Genomic DNA, 26488 nt, shown 5'->3' with positions numbered 1-26488 from the left:
CTTTACTTTAAGAGAGTAGAAGAGGCTATGGAGATGCTTCAACTATTATATGATAATTGCAGTACACTAAGAGCAGCTAATTTGGCACGTAGATATGGTAAGATAGACATTTATGCTGACCATGGGATTTAAGAGGCAGAACTAGTTCCTAATTTGTTTTTACCTTCCTCTGCACCTGAGTGTGATGATAGTGTAATAACTCAACCTGAAAAAGAAGTTGCAGCTGAGTGTGAAAATAATTGTGAGGCAGATGATGAACCTATAGATGACAGTGATGCAGAAGACAGTTGTGATCCCTTTCTATCAGATGATGATGATGAGGTAAGGGCAGCTAGGAAGTTTGGGACTCAACAAGCTGAGGAAGACATTGATGGGGCTGGAAATTCACCTAATGATGAAGACATTCATGGGGCTGAAAATACAGATAATGAAGAAGGTATGCAACAAAATGGAGGTGATAATGGTGGATGTGAAGACATGGACCAAGCAACATTTGGTGAAGATTATGACTCTGATGACCCACCAAGTTATCATACAGACAATGAGGATAATTTGAATGATGTAGGTGACCATTCGAGTAAGTGTAAGTTTCCCTCGTATAACCCACAAGCTTATCCACCAGTTCTGGAAGCAGGCTTGCTGTTTGAAGATAGCAAACAGTTTAAACAGGCCATAATTGCTTATGCTGTCTACACTAAGAGAGATCTTAGATTTACTAAGAATGGGGCTAGTAGAGTCAGGGTTAAATGTGTGGAGAACTGCCCATTTNGTTTTTTTGTTGTCCCCAACTTTGTACTTGAACCATACTCCCCTTTATTTTATTTTGTTTTTGTTTCTTGTCAATGGATCTATATGTTGCTTTTGTTGCTTGTCAATTTTATAGGGGATTGTTTATGACATTTTTCCCTAAAATTATAAGAGTAGTAGCAGTAGCTATGTCACTACCAATTATTGGGTGTGAGTGTATGCATTTCTGGGCTTAGTAAGAGCATTTATTTTGTGTGTGTGTATATATGATATATATCTATTTAGTATCACTGTATATATCTTTGATCTCAATACAAACACACTAGGGGAATAAATGGGAATAATGATGCATATATATACTATTAGCTAAATGGGAATAATGATGCATAATTTATGTTTATCATCAATCAAGAACAACCTTTGCTATTATATCATTTTGTGCATTCTGCATATAGAAGAATCTAAGTAGTCAGCGGTTCATAATTGAGTTATTTTAATCTGTTTATATGTTATTATTGTGGTCCACACTAAAAGTACATAATTATTTGTTTTTTATAGGATGTTTGACGTAGTTGAGTTAAAGATTCATCATGGAGGTAGCTTTGAAAAAAATCCAAGGTTATCATACATAAATAGTGAGGTAGAAGTCATTAATATTGACCCAAATAGAATTTCCTCCCTTCACCTAATGAAATATATTAAAGAAGACAGATATGGACAAGTAGTTGGGCTTTACTTTAAGAGAGTAGAAGAGGCTATGGAGATGCTTCAACTATTATATGATAATTGCAGTACACTAAGAGCAGCTAATTTGGCACGTAGATATGGTAAGATAGACATTTATGCTGACCATGGGATTTAAGAGGCAGAACTAGTTCCTAATTTGTTTTTACCTTCCTCTGCACCTGAGTGTGATGATAGTGTAATAACTCAACCTGAAAAAGAAGTTGCAGCTGAGTGTGAAAATAATTGTGAGGCAGATGATGAACCTATAGATGACAGTGATGCAGAAGACAGTTGTGATCCCTTTCTATCAGATGATGATGATGAGGTAAGGGCAGCTAGGAAGTTTGGGACTCAACAAGCTGAGGAAGACATTGATGGGGCTGGAAATTCACCTAATGATGAAGACATTCATGGGGCTGAAAATACAGATAATGAAGAAGGTATGCAACAAAATGGAGGTGATAATGGTGGATGTGAAGACATGGACCAAGCAACATTTGGTGAAGATTATGACTCTGATGACCCACCAAGTTATCATACAGACAATGAGGATAATTTGAATGATGTAGGTGACCATTCGAGTAAGTGTAAGTTTCCCTCGTATAACCCACAAGCTTATCCACCAGTTCTGGAAGCAGGCTTGCTGTTTGAAGATAGCAAACAGTTTAAACAGGCCATAATTGCTTATGCTGTCTACACTAAGAGAGATCTTAGATTTACTAAGAATGGGGCTAGTAGAGTCAGGGTTAAATGTGTGGAGAACTGCCCATTGGCTAGTAGAGTCAGGGTTAAATGTGTGGAGAACTGCCCATTTTACTGTTGTGGTCGTTGGGAGAATGTGGAGAACTGCCCATTTTACTGTTGTGGTCGTTGGGAGAAAAGCTACCATTGTTTTCAACTTAGAAGAATTGTTAATTCTCACAGATGCAACACTAAACTGAAGTTAGGGATAGTGACTCAAAAGTGGCTAGAGGATAAGTATGAAAACAAAGTGATTGCCGAACCAAATATTAGTATTGTTGAGTTGAAGAAACATATTGAATCAGATTTGAAGATCACTTTTACAGTTAGCAAGGTGAGGAGGGCATTGAAGGCAATTGTGAAAAGAGTTAATGCTGATTTTGATGATCAATTTAAAAGATTAAGAGATTATGCTCAGGAGTGCTTAAACTCTAATCTAGGAAGTAATGTACTTATAAAAACAATTAGAGTTGTAGAAAATGCTCCTTGTGTCTTTCAAAGAATTTTTGTATGCTTTGGAGCATTAAAGAAGGGGTTCATACAAGGATGTAGAAAAGTTCTTGGCCTTGATGGATGTTTTTTAAAGGGTAAGTTGAAGGGTGAAATACTAAGTGCTGTAGGAAGAGATGCAAACAATCAAATGTATCCAGTTGCTTGGGCTGTGGTAGAAATTGAAAATATTGATTCTTGGAAGTGGTTTTTGGGATTACTAAAGGATGCCTAGGGTATACACAACAGCAGTGAGTGGACTTTAATTTCTGATCAACAAAAGGTACAATTTTCCTTTCTAGTTTTTACTTGCTAGTGTTTTAATTACTGCTGCAGTGAGTGGACTTTAAATTGATTTAAACTAATTGATGCTGTAAACTGAGTGGAGTTTAATTGCTGCTATAAAATGTGAAGTATAAATTTAGTGGACTTTAATTGTTGTAATAGAGTTAGTAGTATTCAAAAAAAAATAAAATTTGTTGCTCTGTGTAAGTTGTTTTTAAACTGAAAACTGATGTGTAAGTATACTGATGGGTATGCTTAATTAAAACTGATGTGTAAGTTGTTTTTAAACTGAAAATTACTATGTTTAAGGCTACTGTAAATCTGCCAGATTGCTATGCTTAAGGCTACTGTAAACTGATAGACTTTAAGGCTACGTTTGATATGCATTTTAGGAATCAGATTTTCATAACTCTAAATCTGCTTTGTGTTCATTGTTCTAATTTGTTTGTGGTAAAGGCTATGATGTTTGTGTTCACTGTCAATATGCTTTGTGCTCACTGCAGGGGTTAACTAATGTGATCCAGCAGTTATTTCCAAAAGCAGAGCATAGAAATTGTGCTCGACATATTCATGCAAATTGGAGTAAAAAGCATAGAGGCATGGTGTTTAGGAAACTTTTCTGGAAATGTGCGAAGGCAACGACTACATCACAATTTGATGAAGTTGTAAAAGAATTGGCAAAGAGAGACCCCAAAGCAAGCGAAGATTTGGTAAAGTATCCACCCAAACTATGGTGTAAAGCATTCTTCCGAACTAATGTGAAATGTGATGCTGTGGACAATAACTTGTCAGAAGCTTTTAATGCCACTATCTTAAAAGCAAGATCAAAGCCTATAGTGCCAATGCTTGAAGATATCCGTGTTGCCATGATGAGGAGAATTGCTGAAAAATATAGTTCTATGGATAAGTGGCAAGGAAATCACGGGCATCTCATCTTAAAGAAATTAAACCAAAATGTGGTGGATAGTGTTGGGTGGCATTTCGACTTTAACGGCGTTGATGGGTTTGAGGTTAAGAAAGGAAAACATCAATTCAAGGTTAAACTACTAGAGAGGACATATAGTTGCAGGGCATGGGATTTGAGTGGTATCCCTTGTATACATGCTGTTTGTGCAATATTCGATAGGAAAAAAGATCCAACTGATTATGTACATCATTGCTACAGCAAAGAGATGTACCAACTTACTTATTCTCAGGCACTTGAACCAGTAAATAGAGAGTTATTCTGGCCAAGAACTCAATGTGAAGATATTCAAGCTCCTATACCAAGGAAAATGACAGGGCGCCCCAAGAAAAGAAGGAATCGAGAGGAAACTGAGCCACGCCATACAAAGACCAAAATGTCTAGGAAAGGAAGAATAATAAGTTGTTCCATGTGCAAGGAAATTGGACATAATAAGAGATTTTGTCCAAAAAAAACAGTTGCAGCGGGAAGTGTATCATTGAATGTAAGTGTTACTAAAACTTGTGTTCATTTTTTACACTATTAACTATTAAGACTCTTTTTTTTTTTGGGTTTTATTACAGCATGGCCAAGCAGTAGGGGAATGATCTTGGAAAAAATAGACTAGCTGCAGATGGTGTTGAACTGATTTTTGCTATGTAGAATGTAGTGTAAATTGTAAAATTGATGTTTTTTGTCAAATGACTTTTGCTAGGTTACTGTGAAATGGTTTTTGTAAAACATTTATACTGCATTCTAAATGCTAGGATACTGTCAAATGGCCATTTTTGTAAAACAAGCTACTGCATTCTGATTACTAGGCTACTGTCGAATAGCCAACATGCTACTGGATTCTGGCAACTGATTTGTATAAATGGTTTTTGATTGGTCATTAATGTATGAAACTGCCAATCAATTTGAGCATTATTATGAAGTGATTTGTATGAGACTCATTTGAGGACACCTATTTATGCATTATTATGAGAAAACCCTTCCATTTGAGCATTATTATGAATCTTTCATATATGTATTTCACCACACTCATTTCTAATCACAATTTCATTTCATCATACTTAGTATAGAATGAATAAATAGAAGGAAAAACTCATACAAACTGTTTCTAAAATGAAAAAGAAAAACTCATACAAACTTGTAACAATAAGAACTCATATGCATTTCATCATACTCATTGAAGCAAGTTTTCATTCTATTCCATAAACCGATACAATTAACCTTACTTCAACATAGGAACATATTCAAAATTTACACTCTTGTGCTGAAAATTACTCAATAAATAGATTCCTATAACTATTAGGATAACAAACACCCAAATTTTCTTCAAATTTTTTCTTTCCACGGATTGAACTTCCAAATCCCTTCGTAGGTGTTTGATTTCATCTTTCAATTCCAATATCAAACTTTTCAACTCATGAACTGATTGAGTACTCCCATCATTCAAAACTTCAACTGTAGCCAATATGTCTTCTTTCCAAACAAAAAAACCACATCCTCCATCCTGTAAAACACAAATGATAAAAATTCAAATACACAAATGAATTAAGGGGAAAAAATACACTCAATTTTTCACAAGCATATTTTTAACACAAATAAATTACGAATACATGACTAAATGAAATACACCCACTGATTTATAAGTGCAAATGAAATAAAAAAAACAGTCACCCACTACATAATTCATATACTATACACAAAATACTAACCTTATATTTTTGACACCCAAAAAATTTTTGCCCACTATCACGTGAATGACACAATGGAGCTTTCAAACCACAACGACAATAGATTGCTAGTTCATAATGGAGATTTGGCCTTGAAGAAGTTGATGAAAATGGTGATGCACTCCGGCAAGAAGAAGACATTTTTGGTTGAGCGAATGACCGACTCCACAATCCGAAAAACAAGGAGCAGAATAACAATTTGGAAAATCGACCAAGTGATTTACGTGAAGAGAGCTTACGTTTATTTGGGAGATGAAGAGATCCGACTATGAAGAGAGCTGATGAAGAGATCTGACCGTGAAGAGAGTGAATGAGGATGATAGGGTTTCCTGGAGTCTCGTGGTTTAGTTTGGGGTTGGGAAATAAATCAATGTTCACAATATATATAAATATATAATATATATAATATTAATATAAAATGTGAAGAATTAATCCACGTGTGCGGCATGTCAGCATTAACCGGCTGGGTTGGGAGCAAAAGGAGCTAATTGAGTTTTTTTACCGGTTTAGGTGAGTTAATCGGAGTTTTTTTAACTTAGGGGGGCCAATTGCACTATCCGGTTGACTTAGGGGACTGATTTGACACTTTTCCCTTTTTTATATTGTGTATCTATTGTCCTATCGGATGGCAAAGACACGAAGGCTTCGAATTTTCTTGAATTTATATGAACGAAATGATAGAAATAACCTTAAGGTTGCGTCCTGGTTGCAATCGAAATAATATACTATATACGGTTTGTGAAATTATTTATTATTTTTTAATTTTTCGGTAACCTACATAATCGACCGAAATCAACGGTCGGTTGTATTATCTACTTCGGTTAGTTATAACGGTCAAAAATTTCAATCGTTTTTTTGTCGGTTATGTAATCGATCGACCGCTTGCTCACCCCTATATATAACACATACCATCTAAAAAATGTGTGCACTCGAAGACACAACAATGTTCACTGCAAGGCACACCAATTTGCTCCGAAAGGCTCAACAATATGTTCTGGAAGGCTCAACAATATGCACTCTAAGACAAACCAATATGCACTTCAAAGGCACAACAATGTGCTCTAAAAAGGCATAACAATGTGATATGGAAGGCTTAATAATTTGCTCTATAAGGCAAAACAATGTGCACTGGAAGGCATATCAATGTGTTCCGGAAAGCATAACATGGTGCTTGGCAAAAAGGAAAAAAATTGCACTGAAAGACCAAAAAAAAAAACTTATTTATACAAAGTTACCATAATGCCACCGCATTTCTTTTATTTATTAAATATTTCGATTTTAGGCCCTCACTCTAAATTGAATCAATGGATGAAATTAAATCATATTTTTCACCTAAGGCTTTCTTTACACCTGATATATATATATATATATATATATATATATATATATATATATATATATATATATATATATATATAGAGAGAGAGAGAGAGAGAGAGAGAGAGAGAGAGGAACCTATGCCCTAGGTGCCCATCTACAACATTGGTATAAACAAAGCTATACATAACTTGACATTTGCCAATTACTTTGTGGTCAAGTGGCAAGGAATGACTCTCCCAAATGGAAGGTCATGAGATAATTATATTTAGGGAAAATGTACAAATAGGCCATTGAACTATTTAGGGGATAACAATTAAGTCATCGAACTCCAATAAGCTCCAAATTCATCCATGAACCTGTAAAAAAAAAAAGAGCAATTAGCCTTTTTAACAAGTTACCAATAGGTTTTTGCTGATTGGGGTGCTATTGGATGCCACGTGGATTTTTTATTATATATATATATATATAAATATATATACTTTTATTATCCTACCTAAGCATTGACCCAAAAAATAAAAAAATAAAAACATTTGACCCTCTTCTTGGTCAAAAAGAAATTGGAAATAAAAATCCTATTTCTCTCTTCTCCCTTGCGCAAGTTTGTCGCCAACGACTCTGATTTCTCCTACTAGGCTTCACTTTTCTCCTGGAAACTCTACAATAAATTGGTAATTTCTTTTCTTTTTTTTTTGAAAAAACGAGAGCAAATATCATTAATGAATCAATAACTCAGCGATACAATCAGGAGGGATAGAAACCCACGAACCAAGGCCAGATAGAGAATCAGTTGCCCGTGCAAGCACATGAGCCACATGATTCACTAACCTCTTGACATGGCGAACAGAAACGTTCCCAATGTCCATAGCCAAAGAACGGCATTGCTTAACAATAAAACCAACACATGAAAAGTCTAAAGTTCGAGAATTAAAAGCAAGGCAAAAATTTAAACAATCAGTTTCAATAATAACATTATCGTAGCCAACATCTTTAATCCAGGACAGAGCTTCCTTAACTGCTAGCGCTTCAGCCATGAAAGGATCGCGAACAGATGATAAACGACCGGATTTAGTCGCCACAAACCTTCCATCATGATCCCGACCGGATCGGTAATTTCTTTTCTATTTTGATGTTTTTTCTATCTTTTGCGGTTGTTTGCGCTATTTTGAACACTTACAAGTGAGCAGTTAATGCATTTTTTCCCCTTCACTTCTTTTAAGAACACTTACAGGTATTCTTGTTCTTTTGCGTTTAGGCGTCAAAGTAGAAGAACCGTCTGTTCTGGAAAGTAATAGCCCTCCAGAGAAGCTGAATGGTTGGTAGTGGAAAGCTATATGTGCTGCTGCTAAGGTATGGATTTCTAATCAAAGCACATATAAATGTGTGGGTAGTGACCTTATTGAGTTATTTTTATAAATATTTGTTTGGGTTTTGAATGGGTCCCCCGTGTAATCTTGATAGGAGACATTTTTTGTTGTGGTGGTCCTAACTAATTCTTTATTATGTACTACTATTGTCTTTTAATGAAAATATAATGTATAGTTGTTGGATGTAGTTTGTAGGGTGCCTTTATGGTTTTGATTTTTTTTTTTTATGTCTTTATGGTTTGAATTTTTGAGTTCTTTATGCCTTTGTGTCTTTATGATTTTTTTTTTCAAAAGTGATGAATAGAACACAATACTGGTGTAAATAAGCAGTGGACAGAGTGTATTGTGAAATTGTAATGGTGCCATATACTTTGTGTTCAAATGGTTATAATGCATTCCCTTTACTTTGATTGTTTATCCCTGCAAAAGCATTTTTCTTTCTTAGTCTATTCTCACCAGTACTGCATTATTCATCCTACAAGACAGTAAACCACAACATTTTTGTTTTGTTTTTGTTTTATCTTACTTTATCCATCTCTTCAATTCTTTAGGGGTAAATAATTTAATTACTCAAGTGTATGTACCCTGCAATAAAAGTTGTAAGTGTATGTACCATGCAAAATGAATGACATAGTCGATTTGAGAATTTATCATGGGGGTAGTTTTGTGCAAGATCCAAGACTACGATATATAAATGGAGAAGTTGATGAAGTAACAACTGACCCCGATCTTATATGTGTGCCTCACTTGATGAAGTTTATAGCACATGAGAGATATGGTAAGGTCGAAAGCCTATCTTACAAGTTAACTATGGAGCCGATGGAGAAGCTTAGGCCATTCTTTAATGACACCCACACATTGGAGCTGATGATGTTAGCACGTAAATATAAGAAGGTGGATATATATGTTGAGCATGGGATTGATGAACCAGAGGTAGTACCATATTTAGAGTTAGCACCTCAGTTAGCATCAAATGTAAACCAATCCCAAGGTGATCCGGATGGAGGTGTAGTTACCCAACCAGAACAAGAGGGTATTACTGTTGAAGAAGAAAATGAAGGTAATCCAAGCGAAGATCTTGAAGAAAAAAATGAAAATAATGAGTATGATGATGAAGAGAATAATGATGATTAACTTGATGAAGGTAATAAGGATGATGAAGAAAATTGTGAACATGAATATACAGTTCAAGAAAATTGTCATGGTGTAGAGAGTTTCTGAATATGATGTATTATTTAATTTCCACGCTTGAGTGTTTCTTTGTCCTTGGTAATGAGGTCTTTTAGAATAAAAGAGAATGTAATATCTATGGCAAATATTCAAGGCGGCATGGCATAGGTTGGCCCATGATGCAAGGAGGTCCACACAACTGTGTAGACCATATTATCAAATTGTATATTTTTAGTATATTAAAAATATACTACCTCCGTCCAAAAATGGTTGTATGGTTCGTTTAACGAGGTTTGACTGAAGTAATTTTTAATATAATTTTTCATATTATTAAGTTTAGCATTAAGATATAAAATTTATATATTTAGAAACTACATTATAAGTACTATTAAACACAAAAAATTAAATTTAAAAAAATAAAAAATTACTAAAGAAAATAAGCAAAGAAGGAAGAGTTGGTTTGACCAATGAATACTTGAATAGTAAATAGGACAAGTAAAATGAGACAGAGAGGGTATATAGTATTCAAGAAAAAATATATTTTTTGAGTACTAAAAATATACTCCTTATCATTTTGTACAATATATATTCGGTACACAAATAATGTATGTCTAGTATGTTAAAAATGTACTTTTTGTTATGATCCACTGTTTAAGGAGGTAGAGTTTGGAGATTGTTAACACGGCACTAAAACGATCTTGAAACAAGAATTATTATATATTAAATCTTCGTTTAATACGTGTCATAGAAGTTAATTAAGTATGTATTATTTGATACTTTGTTAATCTTAGATTTCAACTTATAGTTGGAATGATGTGTTCGAAACCTGACAGATATATAATGAAAAGTTTATTATAATCATACTTTTTAGGGTCTAATAGAATACAATAAATAAATCATATTATTACATTTTTCTAAATAACAAATCAATAGTTATTGAAGAAAAAAATACAATGAAATTGATGAGTGGAAAACTAAACTATTAATTAAATACTCTAGAAAAACAACAGTTTGGAAGAGAAATTATGTAGCAGGTGGTAGCTAAACGAAGCTAGTTCAAAGTATCACACACCTTCCTAATGATCCCATTTTGACTCGTGAGCGGCTGAATTTCAGACATTTTAATCATTGCTGACGCGAAATCTGCTTGGAATGCTTGAGGACTCTTGGCGTACTCTGAAACAATACTGTCAGTTGCTCCACCGCTAAATAGAACTTGATCCGATTGAAGTAGACCTTTCTTTTGCAATAGGTTCTTATAGTAGTTGTTATCAAATGAATTCGGTGTCACCAAATCAAGGGGTGCCAAATTTCCATGTCCAGTGTCTTTTGGACAATTCCGTCTTCTAGTGTTAGCAAAACCGGCATCAATGTCAGTACGGTTGCCATATATTCTATCGCGAAATAGGAAGCATTGAGCTTGGCCGAGAGTATGTGCACCAGACAAGGCAACCATGTCTCTTGTATTAAGGCCTTTGCTTGCAAAGTTGGATATAAGTCTATCCAGATTGTCAAAAGGGCTAGGGAGATCTATGATATGACTAGCCAGGGTAGAATCTCTTCTTCCCAGCTTCACTGTCCAAGACGGACCTCCCACAGAAACAGTCGCATCACGTGCAGCCACAGACAATACATCAGCACAAGATACAATACCGGGACAAGCTTTCTCTAGCTCGCCCTTTGCAGCCTCTATCACATCATAACCCCTAACAGAGCCAAGGTTGGGCAACGCTGCCTTTTCGCTCTTAATGGTCGGTGACTCGTCCAATAAGATGGAAGCATCGCAACCCTGGACAAAGCAGTCGTGGAAATGGAGACGAACCAAGGAAGCAGCCATGCGACGCTCAGTGGACACGGCTTGCCTTACGGCAGTGCGAATGATGTTAAGAGCATTAGGGCATGTGTTGTCGTAAAATGTAGGGGACAACTGGGCTTGGCATTGCGAGAAGAAGGGGAGTAGCAGAAGCAAACATGATAAAGCTGCAATGAATGGCGTAGTATGAGAAGCCATATATAGAGAAATGGCGCAAGGTTTTGGTTAGTTGCAGAAGGAAAAATGAAGGGATTGTAGCTAGCTCTGAATGGGAAAGTGGGAAGATTATTAATATTGAATAATTTGCAAGGGATTGTAGCTAGCTCTGAATGGGAAAGTGGGAAGATTATTAATATTGAATAATTTGACTATGCAAAGTACATATAAGGATTATTTATAGGATACAAATAATCCTACTCAGATAAGGAATTAGGGATACATAGTCCTAGTCAGATAAGGAATGATAAAAGAATATTCACAATAGTAAAGAGAGAATAATAATACATTATTATTATTATTATTATTATTAAGTAAAGAGAGAATAATAATACATTATTATTATATTTTTTAGTACTATTGACTCAGTTATAATTAATATTTGTTCATGCATACTTTCTCAATCTACTGAAGAACAAAGAGTCAATACCCACATTGGGATTCCAACATTATTATTTTTATTATTATATTAATCTTTCAGAAAAAAATTTTCATTATAATTTTTACCTATTACTCTGTATTTTAATTTCATTATAATTTTTACCTATTACTCTGTATTTCATTATCATAAGTCATGAATATTATTGTACAAAATAAGAAATTATCATTGACCATTTAAAATTTAAATAATTTAGGGAAAAAGGTTAAATGTAACTCGAACTTTATATGGGAAGTCAATTAGACCCAACACTTTTAAAATATATTTAAACATCAAAATTATTTACAACAAAAATTTTGGAATGTCTAACATAGTACTTCCAACAATTGAATATTAACATACACCAAAAAAAGTCAATGAAAATATATACTACTTTAAGTATGCTAGCTGCACCCAAATAAGCCTTCAAATCCGACACTGCTTCAATGGCTTTGATCAATGCAGCATCCACAGTCTTCTACTTCAATGACTTTGACCCAGTGTAGATGATGGTAGCTTTGATCAGCCTTCTACTTCAAAGCCTAGAAGGCTTCTATGTATTTAAGGTTACATATAAATCATTATCAGCAAGATTAAAAGGAGCTGCCTAAAGCAGAGTATTAATTGGTAAGATTAACATTTTTCTCATGCATTTCTAAAGTGATTTGTAAACAAAACTTCATCTCAACCAAACCTCTAGCATAGAGGTCAGTACTCATTGCATTGGCTCTTCTTTGGTCCATGTCCCCTTTCTTTAGCACAATAGTTAGCTGCAAAATAGAAAAAACACCAAGTAATAACAAATAAAAGTAAACATCAACATATGCTTAAACAATCTATGTTTTTCTCAGATGATGGTAATGTTAATCTCAACCCAAACACCATTAACATCTAGATAATTATCAATATTTACCAATTGGATATTCAAAACAAAACACATTGCAAAATATAAAACTGGTATACTCCTAGCCATTAGGAGTGTGCAAGGATATATTATGCCATTGTACACACTAGAGAATGTAACACTTCTTTTTACCAAATCACTAAACATTCATATCTTAACCAAAAAAAAAAAAAAAAAAAAAAGTGCTATATAAGGATCAAACGAGATCCAAAAGTATCCTGAAGCAATCATTAAATCACAAAAACAAAACAACAAAAGGAAAAACTAATATATACCTTCAAATTTCTAACTTGATGAGGACAACGTGCTGGTATAATAATAGCATCCCCTAAATTTTGAACGAATGAACATGGTTCAAACCCTAAACAGTTCATCATCCACCATAGCATGTATGAGAAATTTTTAAAAATGTATTTAAAAAAAGTGTAAGCTGACAGAAGAAAACTCTAACCATATTATTCTTTAAGCCTTTTCTTGTGTTCAAGAGTCAAGTAAAAACTCTGATCATGTATTGGGTGAACAACCTAAGTAAAGAAAAGATGAAAGATAATCAAAACAAAAGGAACATACAGTCATACATCTCTTAAAAGGTTAATGCAAACAGTTGTACCCCTGGCACTTGACAACAATAAATATGCCTGAACTACTTGAAGTCCCTTAGATACTCTTCCAACTTAGAGACATGTTCCTTTCTAAAGATGTCCCAGAGAGCACCACCATCAGATTCTTCAAACTTAGCACAACCATTTCCCTTACATTCTAAGTTGATAACCACCATCAGATTTTTTCAAACTCAACACAATCATCAACTAATATAAAGCAATATCACACAAAAGAAAATTGCTTAAGATAAATAGTCTACAAAGAGATCACATATGAAGCTATATAAAGCAAAGATATTGTAAATGCATAAGCAAAGAGATCACATATCAAGCTTTGCAGTACTAAACAATTTTATATTGTAAATGCAATAATTTAGGACAAAATGAAATTAGGATTTAGGGATAAATGGAATTACGAATTTATGAAATCAGGAACTTAGTGATTAGGGTTTAACATTTAGAGTAACAGAACTAACCAGCTTGGAAACACGAATGAAGCAGCAGAAATCGTTGCGACTGCATAGTCGGCCAGTCGGGGACGACCGACACAACGACCACCCACGCGGCGGCGAGGAAGCGACGACCACAAGAGGAAGCACGCAGCGACGACGTTTCTGTCAGAGACAATGGGCGATAGTCGTCGGTGGTTGTGGCAGAGGAAGCGGCGACTGCCAGACGGCGACATTTTGATGGAGAGGGTTGCGCTGTCCGCGGTTTGTGGAAAAGCGGAAGAGATAACGCCAAAATTGATGTATTTCCCGCTCCTCAGGTTGTTCAATGGTGCTTACATATTTTAATTTTCAGTTGGACAGAAATTAAAATATCTAATATTTTATTTATTTATGTATAATGTATCTTCAGTACACAAATAATATACTTTTATGTTCGTTCACAATTTGAATGGTGAACATTCAGTATGTAAATTGTGATGGGTCCATGGTATAACTATTGTTATCTCATAATCTAATTTGAATGACACTCTTAAAATAGCTTTTAAAAACCCTTAATATATTTGAACAATAGTTTTTTTTTTTAAAACAATAGTTTAATTTATATACTTACAAATTTAAATTTATGTATATACTACTCAAAAAAAAGTTCATATATATATAATTAATCGATTATGAACTTATTATAAAGGTGAATGTTGACCAAACAGAAGGAAATGAAAAATTAAATAACAATACTAATTTAAACAAAACAACGTCATTTCGAAACATGATTCATAATACAAGGCGAATCCTGGTCTATGATATAATTTGCGTCTTTCGGTTGTTAAAGAATGAAATTGACTTGAAATACCTATATTTCTTTAATTGGATGCAAAAAGCTTGCAAAATAACATAATATGTAGCCTCATCCTCAATCAGCAAAGCACAAAATCTACTTGCCAGGAATCTCATAATTGTACTATTTGGGAAAATAATAATACGGCATACCAGACCTTCCTAATTGGAAAGGAAAAACTAAATTGAAGAAATGAAACTAGTTCAAAGCACTGCAGACCTTCCTAATGATCCCATTTTGACCTGTGAGCGGCTGAATTTCAGACATTTTAATCATTGCTGACGCGAAATCTGCTTGGAATGCTTGAGGACTCTTGGCGTACTCTGAAACAATACTGTCAGTTGCTCCACCGCTGAATAGAACTTGATCCGATTGAAGTAGACCTTTCTTTTGCAATAGGTTCTTATAGTAGTTGTTATCAAATGAATTCGGTGTCACCAAATCAAGGGGTGCCAAATTTCCATGTCCAGTGTCTTTTGGACAATTCCGTCTTCTAGTGTTAGCAAAACCGGCATCAATGTCAGTACGGTTGCCATATATTCTATCGCGAAATAGGAAGCATTGAGCTTGGCCGAGAGTATGTGCACCAGACAAGGCAACCATGTCTCTTGTATTAAGGCCTTTGCTTGCAAAGTTGGATATAAGTCTATCCAGATTGTCAAAAGGGCTAGGGAGATCTATGATATGACTAGCCATGGTAGAATCTCTTCTTCCCAGCTTCACTGTCCAAGACGGACCTCCCACAGAAACAGTCGCATCACGTGCAGCCACAGACAATACATCAGCACAAGATACAATACCGGGACAAGCTTTCTCTAGCTCGCCCTTTGCAGCCTCTATCACATCATAACCCCTAACAGAGCCAAGGTTGGGCAACGCTGCCTTTTCGCTCTTAATGGTCGGTGACTCGTCCAATAAGATGGAAGCATCGCAACCCTGGACAAAGCAGTCGTGGAAATGGAGACGAACCAAGGAAGCAGCCATGCGACGCTCAGTGGACACGGCTTGCCTTACGGCAGTGCGAATGATGTTAAGAGCATTAGGGCATGTGTTGTCGTAAAATGTAGGGGACAACTGGGCTTGGCATTGCGAGAAGAAGGGGAGTAGCAGAAGCAAACATGATAAAGCTGCAATGAATGGCGTAGTATGAGAAGCCATATATAGAGAAATGGCGCAAGGTTTTGGTTAGTTGCAGAAGGAAAAATGAAGGGATTGTAGCTAGCTCTGAATGGGAAAGTGGGAAGATTATTAATATTGAATAATTTGCAAGGGATTGTAGCTAGCTCTGAATGGGAAAGTGGGAAGATTATTAATATTGAATAATTTGACTATGCAAAGTACATATAAGGATTATTTATAGGATACAAATAATCCTACTCAGATAAGGAATTAGGTATACATAGTCCTAGTCATATAAGGATTGATAACGATATAATAATAATACATTATTATTATTATTATTATTATTATATTTATTTAGTTTTATTGACTCTGTTAAAATATAATATCTGTTCATGCATATTTTCTCAACCCCACACTGGGATTCAAACATTATTATTATTATATTAATCCTTCAAAAATTCTTTTTCATTAAAATTTTTACCTATTACTCTGTATTTTAATTAAACGACACTTATAAGTCATGAATATTATTATATAAAATAAGAAATTAACTATTGAAGTAATCAAATTAACTCATGAACATGACAAAAAGTGAAATTTTCTATTTATTTATATAAATAATATAATATATAAAAGTGAAACCATTATTTTATTTACAAAAATATAGCAACCCCTTTCTATTTATGGTAATCAGAACTCTTACTATTCAGTATTAGTCAAACTCAAATAGATATTCTCAAAGTACACTACAAATTTGAGTAGAATAAAGAACTAAGCTTAGTAAACTTTGATAATGTTTTGTTATTGATGGTTGAAATGTTAATTGGTATGTGATAAATGATTCTCAAAGTTTGAATACAAACTAAAACATAGAAGTTCATGAGGAGAAGCAAAAACCTTCATTTGCTGCTTCTCTGCAGTGCAGAGGTATCACAAATAGGACAACAGGAATTGTCAAAAACAAGAGAGTAGAAACATGCAATCTCAGTGTATACTATCAGACTGTTTTTGTAAGTGCAGGCAGTGACTTGAGAAGCGATGGAGATGGGCGCCTCACGGTGTGGTTGAGCAGAATCATCAGTGTTAAAAGCGTTAGAGCTCCGGCCTGATGAGCAGTTCCTAGTGAAACAGGCACATACGAAAGAAGCGTTGAAATGCCCAATGTAACCTGGAAAATAAATTATTAGAGTCAGATTACAGCTCGGGTATCGATTAAGAGAAACAAAAACAAAGCCCTGTTTGGTAAATGGCTGTTAACTGATTTTGTTAGCTGATTGGGTTAGAAGGTATAATTAATTGATAATATTAGCTGATTGTAGAAAAGTGTTTGGTAAATTAGCTGTTAGCTGATAGCTGTTTGGTATAATTTCTTTTCTCAAAAGGCTAATTGAAAAAGCTGCTTCGAGTAGCCTTTTGAAATTTAGTATTTTGGAGTTACAAAAAGCTTATTAACCAAACACTTATATTAATTTTTTAACCAAGTCAAACAACTAATAATAGTCAAATAGACCAAAATTGGCTGATAGGCCAATATTTACCAAACAGGGCCAAGAAGGAATCAACTTCGGGTACTTGAGCAAAGATATTCTCGAGCTTGTAATTTACCTGTAGAGCAGCCATACCCACAGTGCTTCCAATCAAAGACCGTATTGCAGGGTGAAGATCTAGTTTCCTTGTAGCCCACCATAAGCCACTAATGGAAGCTAATGTTGCAGTGGCAAGTATTCGATGATCAAGCTGCAGACCACAATCCCATACAATGGAATTCAACATCAGGAACATATGTTAAACAACTTAGTATATATACAATAAAAATAAAAGCATACCGTCAATTCAATCCACAAAACAAATATTTCAGTTATCAATTCAATATATATGGAGTATCTAGCTTGATTAATGTTTTTCTGGGTTTCTGAAGATGAGTTCTGGATAAATGAACTTTCTTGGAGCATTTATTGCATACTTTATATAGTTTATTCCAATTTCAAGAATTTTTATTTTTTATTTTTAAATCTGAACTTCTGCAACAATTCAATTTGGTCCATGCTGTTCAAAATTTCTATGCTAACAGGTTGCAAAAATGTTAGCAGGAAATTGAGCACGAGAAATTTAGCCCTTTCATGCTGAAAGGTTTAGGTCCATATAACTAGGGCAACACAGGGAATAAGGTTTAGAAAAATTATAAAATAATGTGCAAAATCATAAAATAATTACCTGGACTGTTGCAGTATTTTCAAAAAAGTTGCGAATGAGAGGCTTCATACTGAAAACATCATCTGGAATCCAAGTATCTCCCATTTTTGGAAAAGTATTAAATGCATGGCCCTGAAAAATTCCCAGCCAAAAAATTAATATTTCCCTCAAGGGCACTTTAGTTAAGAAAAGAAAAAGGAAAAGATATAAATGAAAAATGATTTGCCTCGGAGGAAAATAGCGCATCACTTTCTTTTTTCTTTTGGATAATTCATTTTAATGTTTTAAGAATGTGCAAGGGTAATCCAAAGAAATGAAGAAGAGTATTGTTTACATACAGCATCATTTCCAGCAACAAATGCTCCTGATATAGCTGTAATTCCAACAAGGATGCCAACAGGAAGTGCAAGTCGCTTTACTTTTGCTGCCCCGTGAACCCAAGCAAGAGATTCAGCGGGAGGTTCAGGCATAACAACAGAGAGACCAGTCCAAAAGAGGCCGCAATAAATGGCAAAGGCAGAAGTAAGATGAGCTGCAAGGCGGTAAGGGCTCACTCTTGGTATGACATACTCAGATGGTGGCTCCTGTAAACAAAATATTCTACAAAATTTAAGAAGATATAACATCTGATTTCGTCCATAGCAATTGTAAACGGTAAATAGTAAACAAAATGTTTTGTACCTCCAAACCACTTTTAACCATCCACCAGCCTATAAGTCCTTGTCCAGCACCAAGGGCAAATAGGCCAGAGAGTCGAAGCCCTAATCGAACAGTAATATATCCCTTGCGAAGGAAGTATGAGAAAGGAAGTGCAAACATTATACCTAACGCCCTTCCCCACATTCGATGTGCATATTCCATCCAATATATGAACTTGAAATCTTCAATTGTCATCCCCCTGTTCACACTGTGTGGGAGTCAAAAATTGACATTAAAATCCCAGTCAATTCAACTAGTATTTCCAAATTAAGACAATAGCAATTTTAAGTGACTGCGACAGTGGTCATCCAGAAGATAATGCTGGTAGCAACAATAAAAATAAAAATAAGAATACAAAGAATCCATATTACACAGTGAATGGGGGTTCTAAAGCAACACCAATTTAGGCTTAGCTACTGCACTCATACTCATTTTTTACGAGTTAATACCCAATTTAGTCCTCAACTATGGTAGTTTTTCTCGATTTATCCCTAAATGACTTTTTGTGCTTAATTGAATCTTGGACTTCGATGGTTTTACCTAATTACCTATTAGGATAGCTTGGTAATTTCTCCTCTATTAATACTTAGTTTAGTCATCGACTATTGTGGTTTTACCTAATTTAGTCCTCAACTATAGTGGTTTTTCTCGATTTAGTCCTTGATTCTAAGGATCAACAAAGACAGAGGACTCAATAAGGTAAAACCATCGAAGTCCAAGACCCAATTAAGCACAAAAAGTCATTTAAGACTAAATTGAGATAAACCATTATAGTCGAGGACTAAATTGGGTATTAATTTGTCAGGATAGACTTATAAAATGAACTTATGGCTTTTGAGAAGCTGCTTTGAGCTTATATCTATAAGCTATTTCAAGAAGTTTATCAAGCTAAAGCATAAAACAGCTTTCAGAAGTCTGTTGGCAGTTGTCAAACAAAGCATTTTCAGAAAGCCTAACATATGCTAACACCAAGAGCATAGATGTCTAGAAAGGAAAATCGCAAGGCTCTACAATAGTGTGATTTACATACAGGTATTTGAACTAACCGATTGTACTCGGGAGATTGCTTATATTTCTCGAATTCAACCGTCCATTCTTCATCAGATAGAGGAGGCAAGCCCCCCGTAAACTTCCAGTCAGTCATTGAGAGGCCAGAACGAGTGAGGCGTGTGACACCCCCAAGCACCACCATACTAAATACCCAAGCAGCTGAAGTAAAAAGCCATATCCCAATCATTTTCTGAGCACGTGGCCCCGCAGTTACAAGGAACTTCAATCCCTCCTTAGTTTCAGCAACAGTAGATGGTGCAGTGGAATAATGCCTAAATGGTGACCTGTAGCCCTAAACCGAAAAACACAGACACAAAACCCTGCATCATTGCAATCATAAGTCATAACCATAACATTTATCTCTTAGGATTCTTGATTCCAACAAAAACTGGATGATGAAACGTTATAGAGATTTTCTTAAAACCACTTGTAAATTTGTAATCGTGCACTCCAAGTCAACAAGCACTCTCATAATCATAAGCTTAAACTACAACAGAGAATTGCACAAAAGTGAGAAATTGAACCAGCAATGCAATAACCAAAAACCAAGAAAGTTACAATTTTTGCACATTTTCCATAGCCCCCGAGTACTACTGAGAAATCAAAAGATGAATAAAAGATTTTTCTTTAAAAAAAAAAAAAAAAAAAAAAAAAAAAAAACCTTGTGATTGAGCTGATGAAAGGATCTGAACCCATAATTGACAAAGCTTCGGGTAATTGAGCGCCTGCTTAAAGGAGCAAGCTTTGCTAAAGAAGATAAAAGCCTGTAGTGTTCGGAGGTTTGGCTCGAAATACCCGAGGTTTGATTCAACCACCCGCTCAGATTCGATGAAATCTTGGAGCCCAAGGCTTTATTTTGCCTCAGAATCAATAGCAAATTCCTCTCTCTCATTGCTTATCCCTCGTCTTCCCTGCCGGAATGCCGTTTAAGCCTCTGATATCTGGGGAGTGGGGTTTTAAGCTTAAGGCTGCTTGCTGGAGCTCGCTCGCTCGCTCAAGTCAAAATCCTCAGGGTTTAAGGGTAAACCGCCTGTTCATTCCAAACAAGATGCTCAGACTTATTTACACTTTTAGTCAATTAATTATACTTCTCAATTGTTGTAATTCTGATTAAACCTAATTATATATAAAAAGTAAAATCCTCATATTTTATTTTTCCACTCAAACTTTTGTATTCAATTAATTAAATATTTTATTGGTCAAATAATTAATAAAGCTTATTTGATAAGAAAATGTAAAATGAAATTAACTAATATCTATTAATTGGTACAAAAAATTAATAAAATTTAATTGGTAACAAAAATTTATTTCTAAAATTCTGAGAATAATTAAACCATTATAATTGTGAGAGTAATAGAAACAAATCCGGCTTAATTTTATTAAAAATAATTTAATAATTATTATTTACACCAATAATAATAATTCGAATACTTATCTATACTTCTATGTCTATACTACTACTAATAAAAATAAAATCATCCTTTGTAAATTCCTTCCCAAACAATAGTAAAGATAAAATGGAAAAGAAAAATTGATATTACTAATTGATTGAAAATATAAAAAAGATCATAATCTATACTATATATAAAAGTAAAATCCTCACATTTCATTTTTCCGGCCAAATTTTTGTAGTCATTAATTAAATATTTTATTGGTCAAATAATTAATACATCTTATTTGGTAAGAAAATGTAAAATGAAATTAACTAATATATATTAATTGGTAATATTGTTTCTATATTCACGTATCAATACTATTAATAAAAGTAAAATTCTCCCCTTCAATTTTCCCGCACAAACTAATATTATTAAGGGAAAATCACACTTTTGATCCCTCAATTGTATCCAGATATACAATGTAGCCCCTTGTTGCCAATTTTGCAAAATTGGTTCCTCACCTGTTTTAATTGTAGCCAATGTAACCCTACTGTCAAATTTCTCTCTAACTAGTGTTAAAACCATGGACAATTTGGTAATTTCACAACCCACTAAGTTTTTCAATTTCCTCCTTCCTCTCGCATTGGCTTTTCAGATTTGTCACTCACACTGGAATCCATGGTGACGGTAGCGCCACCGTGGTCGGGCGGTGGCTGGAATCTGCAAAATTTGGAAATTTTCCATAAATGAATCTAACGGTGCAAAGGCAACATAAGAGGTCCATATAGCTCCAAGAACGCTGGGGAATGAAAATGGCAAAATGTTCAAAATCAAGTGCGATCTGTCACAGAAATCATATCAATTTACGAAAACGGAGGTAAATATCAATTTACGTTCTAGAATTAATGAAATGAAGCAAGGGAAGCCAGTAGTGAAAATTTGAGAGACCAATAGGAAGAGATTAGCAGCAGACCCAGACACGCCTCCTACCAAAAAATCATCGCCAAAAGTGATAAGCATAGAATGCGAACGCGGGAAATGGACTTGAGAATCACCAGAATACACAAAACATCATGCGAACTTTCACCCCAGCATCATTGATTCCAGAAAACCCAGTCGAGCAACCAACCAAGCAATTTTGACCATATAGACCCAATCGAGCCACCACCTTTGCTAGCACCCAAATTCTGGACACCCAACATACAGAACCTTTCTCAATATTCTAATCCTTTATACTTACCTTTAAAAAATCAATAAATGCTCAAAATTCAATAGCCATGGCGATTTATAAGAATGGACAATAAGAACAAAGCTAGAAGATTGAAAAATACCTGTCTCCAACAGGCTTGGTGAAGATTTGAAGCATCGTTCCCTAGTTATCTCTATCCACTAAAATCTCTAATTCTTCACACTCTTTAATTTGTTCATCGTTCCGAACATCGCCAGCTCTGCTCTTTAAATTCTTATAGTACGTTGGCGACGGCATGAACTCGAAACCTCCGATTCCGCTCCTCTTTCTCATTTCTCGCAGTGTTTTGAAGATATCTTCGCTTGTAAGAGCTAAATGTTGGAGTCCTGGTCCTTCGTTGTGTGCTCCAGATGGTATGAATTTGGCTCTTCCTTTTCTTCCCATGAACCCGTTCGTTCAAGAGGAGAAGAACCGTCTCATCGTCGTAGCCAATGCGGGAAGAAGAAGGAAATTGGGGGTAAAACTTAGTGGTGTTGTGAAATTACCAAATTGCCCATGGCTTTAACACTAGTTAGTGAGAAATCTGACCGCATGGTTACATGGGCTAAAATTGAAACAGTTGAGGGAATAATTTTGCAAAATTGGCAACGAGAGACTACATTGCATATCTGGGTACAGTTGATGGACTAAAAGTGCGATTTTCCCTATTATTAATTAATTGGTAACAAAATTTTATTTCTCAAATTCTGAGAAGAATTAAACCATTATAATTGTGAGAATAATGGAAACAAATTATGCATATAAGAAAAAAATAATTTATTAATTATTATTTACACCAATAATAATAATTCAAATACTTATATATACATCTATATCTTAACTACTATTAATAAAAATAAAATTATCCTTTATGAAATTCTCGCTCAAACAATAGTAAAGATAAAATGGAAAAGAAAAATTGATATTACTAATTGATTAAAAATATAAAAAGATCCTAATCTATATTATCTATACTATATATAAAAGTAAAATCCTCATATTTCATTTTCCCAGCCAAACTTTTGTAGTCAATTAATTAAATATTTTAGGAATAAGGGTCAAATAGGTCATCCAACTACACAAAAAAAATGCAATTAGGCCACTGAAATTAAAAAAAACTACAATTAGGTCCCTGAACAACACAAATTGTTGCAATTTTACCAAAAATGACATGTTTACCTGTTTAGAAACTTACGTGCCGGTTTCTAAATTTTAAAATATTTATTTTACTTTTACTTTAATAATTTTAAATTTAAAAAAAATAAAAAAAATATCTATTAATTGGTAATATTGTTTCTATATTCACGTATCAATACTATATGAATACAAGTAAAATCCTCCCTTTCAACTTTTCCGCACAAACTAGTATTACTAATTAATTGGTAAAAAATTAATAAAGTTTAACTGGTAACAAAATTTTATTTCCCAAGTTATGAGAATAATTAAACCATTATAATTGTTAGAATAATGAAAACAAGTTCTGCATAATTTTATAAGGAAAAAAAATTTATTAATTATTATTATACCAATAATAATAATTTGAATACTTATCTATACTACTATTAATAAAAATAAAATCATCATTTGTGAAATTTTAGTCCAAACAATAATAAAGATAAAATGGAAAATAAAACTGATTTTACTAATTGATTGAAAATATAAAAAGATCCTAATGAAAAAGGAATGGAAATTATGCAAATTAGAAAAGGAAAATGATATTACTAATTGACTGAAAATTATTTTAAAACTTAAAAAAAATTAATTACACTTTCCTTTTTGAAAACTTTAAAAAAATTAATTAAACATGGGTTATTAGATTTTTTATAATAATTAAAATTAATTCATTTAAATACGGAGGAGGAAGAAAAAACTAAACGCGATATGGTGAAAATGAATATACTTAAGGTATAAAAATATAATTGCACATATATTAGTGTAATTGAGTAATAATAATTGTCTAATAATTATTATGGTAATGAAGCTAAGCATTTGTCGTTGAATTTATTTTTATAATAGTTATAATTAAATTATTTCTCATTTTTTCATATTTATTTTAGTAATAATATAATTACATAAGTCATATTACATATCGATCTTTTAAAGTTAATTGTAGACAAACAAGTCATATATTATTCAATTAATTGAGTAATACTTTTGCACTAATATTATAATCAAATAAATGTACACGTTCAATATTAGAATTTTTTAGAATTTCATCTTTATTTTTATTATCTAAATATATAATAAAAAATTTATCTGTGCATCGTACGAGTAATTGGACAATTATTTGCTCTAATTCAAGCAAGGAAAACATCAGAAAACATAATCGATACAACCAATTTCATCAATTGCGCTATATAATATTCGATGTTATAATTTATATAATTGTATATCGATCCAAATATTCTTAGAATATTATAACAAATCCATTTCGTGTAACGCATGAGAAAAAATACTCATTTTTTAAATAAATACTCCGTACTAAATTTAAGGGATTAGATTAAGTATATTCACAATTAAAAATATTAAGTTTACAATACAATAAATAATTAAGAATAACATGAATCAACTGAAATTAAAAATAAATAATTAAATTCTATAGTGATCAACAATTGAAAAATTAAAAGTGTGATTTATTCAAATATAAAATATCAAATGACACTTGTATTATCATCTTAGAATGACTTACTTCTTATTTTATTTTATTGGCCAAAATTGGCCCTAGTAACATAGTTTGCTTATCAGTCAATTTTAGTGTATTTGGTCACTATTAACTGTTTGACTTGGTTAAACAGTTAATATAAATGTTTGATTAATTAATTTTTTGTAAATGTTTTTTTGAATACTACTAACTCTATTACAATGCAGTATCTATTTTTTATAAATGTTTATTGCTCCAAAATGTTAAAATTCAAAAAGCTACTCAAATAAGTTTTTTGAGAAAAGTCATTTTACACGTAATCAAATATCTCAACTATCAACTAATTTACCAAACATATTTTTACAATAAGCTAATGCTATCATCCAGTCAAACCCATTTGTTAGCTAATTGAGTTAGTAGATTTGACTAGTTAATACTTAATAGCATTTTCTAATTTTAGAAAAATGTTTGGTAAATTAGCTGTTAGTTGATAGTTGATTACATGCAAAGTAATTTTCTCAAAAAGTTTATTGAAAAAACTATTTTGAGCAATTTTTAAAATTTTAGCGTTTTGGAGCAATAAGTTAGCATTGTTACAAAAAGCTAATTAATTAAACATTATATTGACTGTTTAACCAAGTCAAACAACTAATAATGGTCAAATAAGACAAAATTGCTCAAAGTAAAATTTTCAATCAACTTTTTGAGAAAATCATTTTGCATGTAACCAGCTATCACCATATTGACTGTTTAACCAAGTCAAACAACTAATAGTGGTCAAATAAAATAAAATAAACTTTAATTACCAATTAAATAATCTATTAAAATATATTTTTTGAGTACTACTGACTCTATCATAGATACTGAGGCTCGAACCCACTCCCATCATTCATGTGGGAGTGTTAATCGGGACATCAGATGCCACTTGACCACAAGATCTTTGGCAAATAATTTATTCAAATATATTCATATTTTATTTTATCATTATATCTTATTATTTTATCGTGTCACATTAAAATATTAGAAGAAGGAAAAAAAAAAACTTTTCATACACATATGTGAGTCAAGTTTACTACATTTTGCAGAGCTTAACACCCCACACCACCCCCCCCCTCCTTAAATGTTTACATGTTGGATGTTAAAACAGAGATACTAAAATTTGGGTTAGAAATAACGTTTATGTAGATGGATTGTATAATGAAAACAGGCAAATTAATATACTAAATGTACATTATTTATGTACTGAATGTATATTATTTGATACTCCGTAGTATATAAAATAATGCACTTTCAGTACTTAAATAATATATTTTCAAATAATGTACTTTACGTACATAAATAATGTACTTTTAGTATATTAAATTGGCGGAAATATTAAAAATATAAGTAGGGATGGAATAAGCCAAGGTTTAAAA

The 26488-nt window shown here is 33.4% G+C and overlaps 4 protein-coding genes and 1 long non-coding RNA gene across 7 annotated transcripts; all 5 read right to left on the bottom strand.

Annotated features, from left to right (window-relative positions):
• Positions 1-5107: 5107 nt before the first annotated feature.
• LOC116018762 lies at positions 5108-6128 on the bottom strand. Its single transcript, XM_031258747.1, has 2 exons — positions 5653-6128; positions 5108-5447 (listed from the first exon to the last, which is right to left on the bottom strand). Exons 1-2 carry the CDS (start codon positions 5809-5811, stop codon positions 5166-5168), a joined length of 441 nt encoding a protein of 146 aa, XP_031114607.1. The 5' UTR covers positions 5812-6128; the 3' UTR covers positions 5108-5165.
• Positions 6129-10575: 4447 nt separating this feature from the next.
• LOC116020142 (lignin-forming anionic peroxidase-like) lies at positions 10576-11535 on the bottom strand. The gene has a single exon (XM_031260629.1). The coding sequence runs from the start codon at positions 11533-11535 to the stop codon at positions 10576-10578; it is 960 nt and encodes a 319-aa protein (XP_031116489.1).
• A 696-nt stretch (positions 11536-12231) lies between these two features.
• On the bottom strand, positions 12232-13735 carry LOC116020907. Of its 2 annotated transcripts, XR_004098868.1 has the most exons (3): positions 13327-13735; positions 13151-13236; positions 12232-12741 (listed from the first exon to the last, which is right to left on the bottom strand). It is a non-coding gene; the product is annotated as an uncharacterized LOC116020907 (long non-coding RNA). The 2 variants fall into 2 exon arrangements; XR_004098867.1 differs by having other exon boundaries at positions 13151-13735.
• Positions 13736-14962: 1227 nt separating this feature from the next.
• LOC116020141 (lignin-forming anionic peroxidase-like) lies at positions 14963-15922 on the bottom strand. The gene has a single exon (XM_031260627.1). The coding sequence runs from the start codon at positions 15920-15922 to the stop codon at positions 14963-14965; it is 960 nt and encodes a 319-aa protein (XP_031116487.1).
• A 736-nt stretch (positions 15923-16658) lies between these two features.
• Positions 16659-22844, bottom strand: LOC116018879 (cytochrome c oxidase assembly protein COX15-like). Of its 2 annotated transcripts, none has more exons than XM_031258900.1 (10): positions 22536-22844; positions 22178-22391; positions 21726-21924; positions 20490-20858; positions 19825-20120; positions 18761-18986; positions 18418-18663; positions 18101-18211; positions 17492-17623; positions 16659-17054 (listed from the first exon to the last, which is right to left on the bottom strand). In XM_031258900.1, exons 4-10 carry the CDS (start codon positions 20718-20720, stop codon positions 16884-16886), a joined length of 1413 nt encoding a protein of 470 aa, XP_031114760.1. In that variant the 5' UTR covers positions 20721-20858; positions 21726-21924; positions 22178-22391; positions 22536-22844; the 3' UTR covers positions 16659-16883. The 2 variants fall into 2 exon arrangements, with proteins under 2 accessions (XP_031114760.1, XP_031114761.1); XM_031258901.1 differs by having other exon boundaries at positions 22195-22391.
• Between the last annotated feature and the right edge of the window lie 3644 nt (positions 22845-26488).

The sequence above is a fragment of the Ipomoea triloba genome, chromosome 5, assembly GCF_003576645.1.
Source record: "Ipomoea triloba cultivar NCNSP0323 chromosome 5, ASM357664v1".
Classification (NCBI taxonomy): Eukaryota; Viridiplantae; Streptophyta; class Magnoliopsida; order Solanales; family Convolvulaceae; genus Ipomoea; species Ipomoea triloba.
This window is presented reverse-complemented; position numbering and strand designations above follow the sequence as displayed.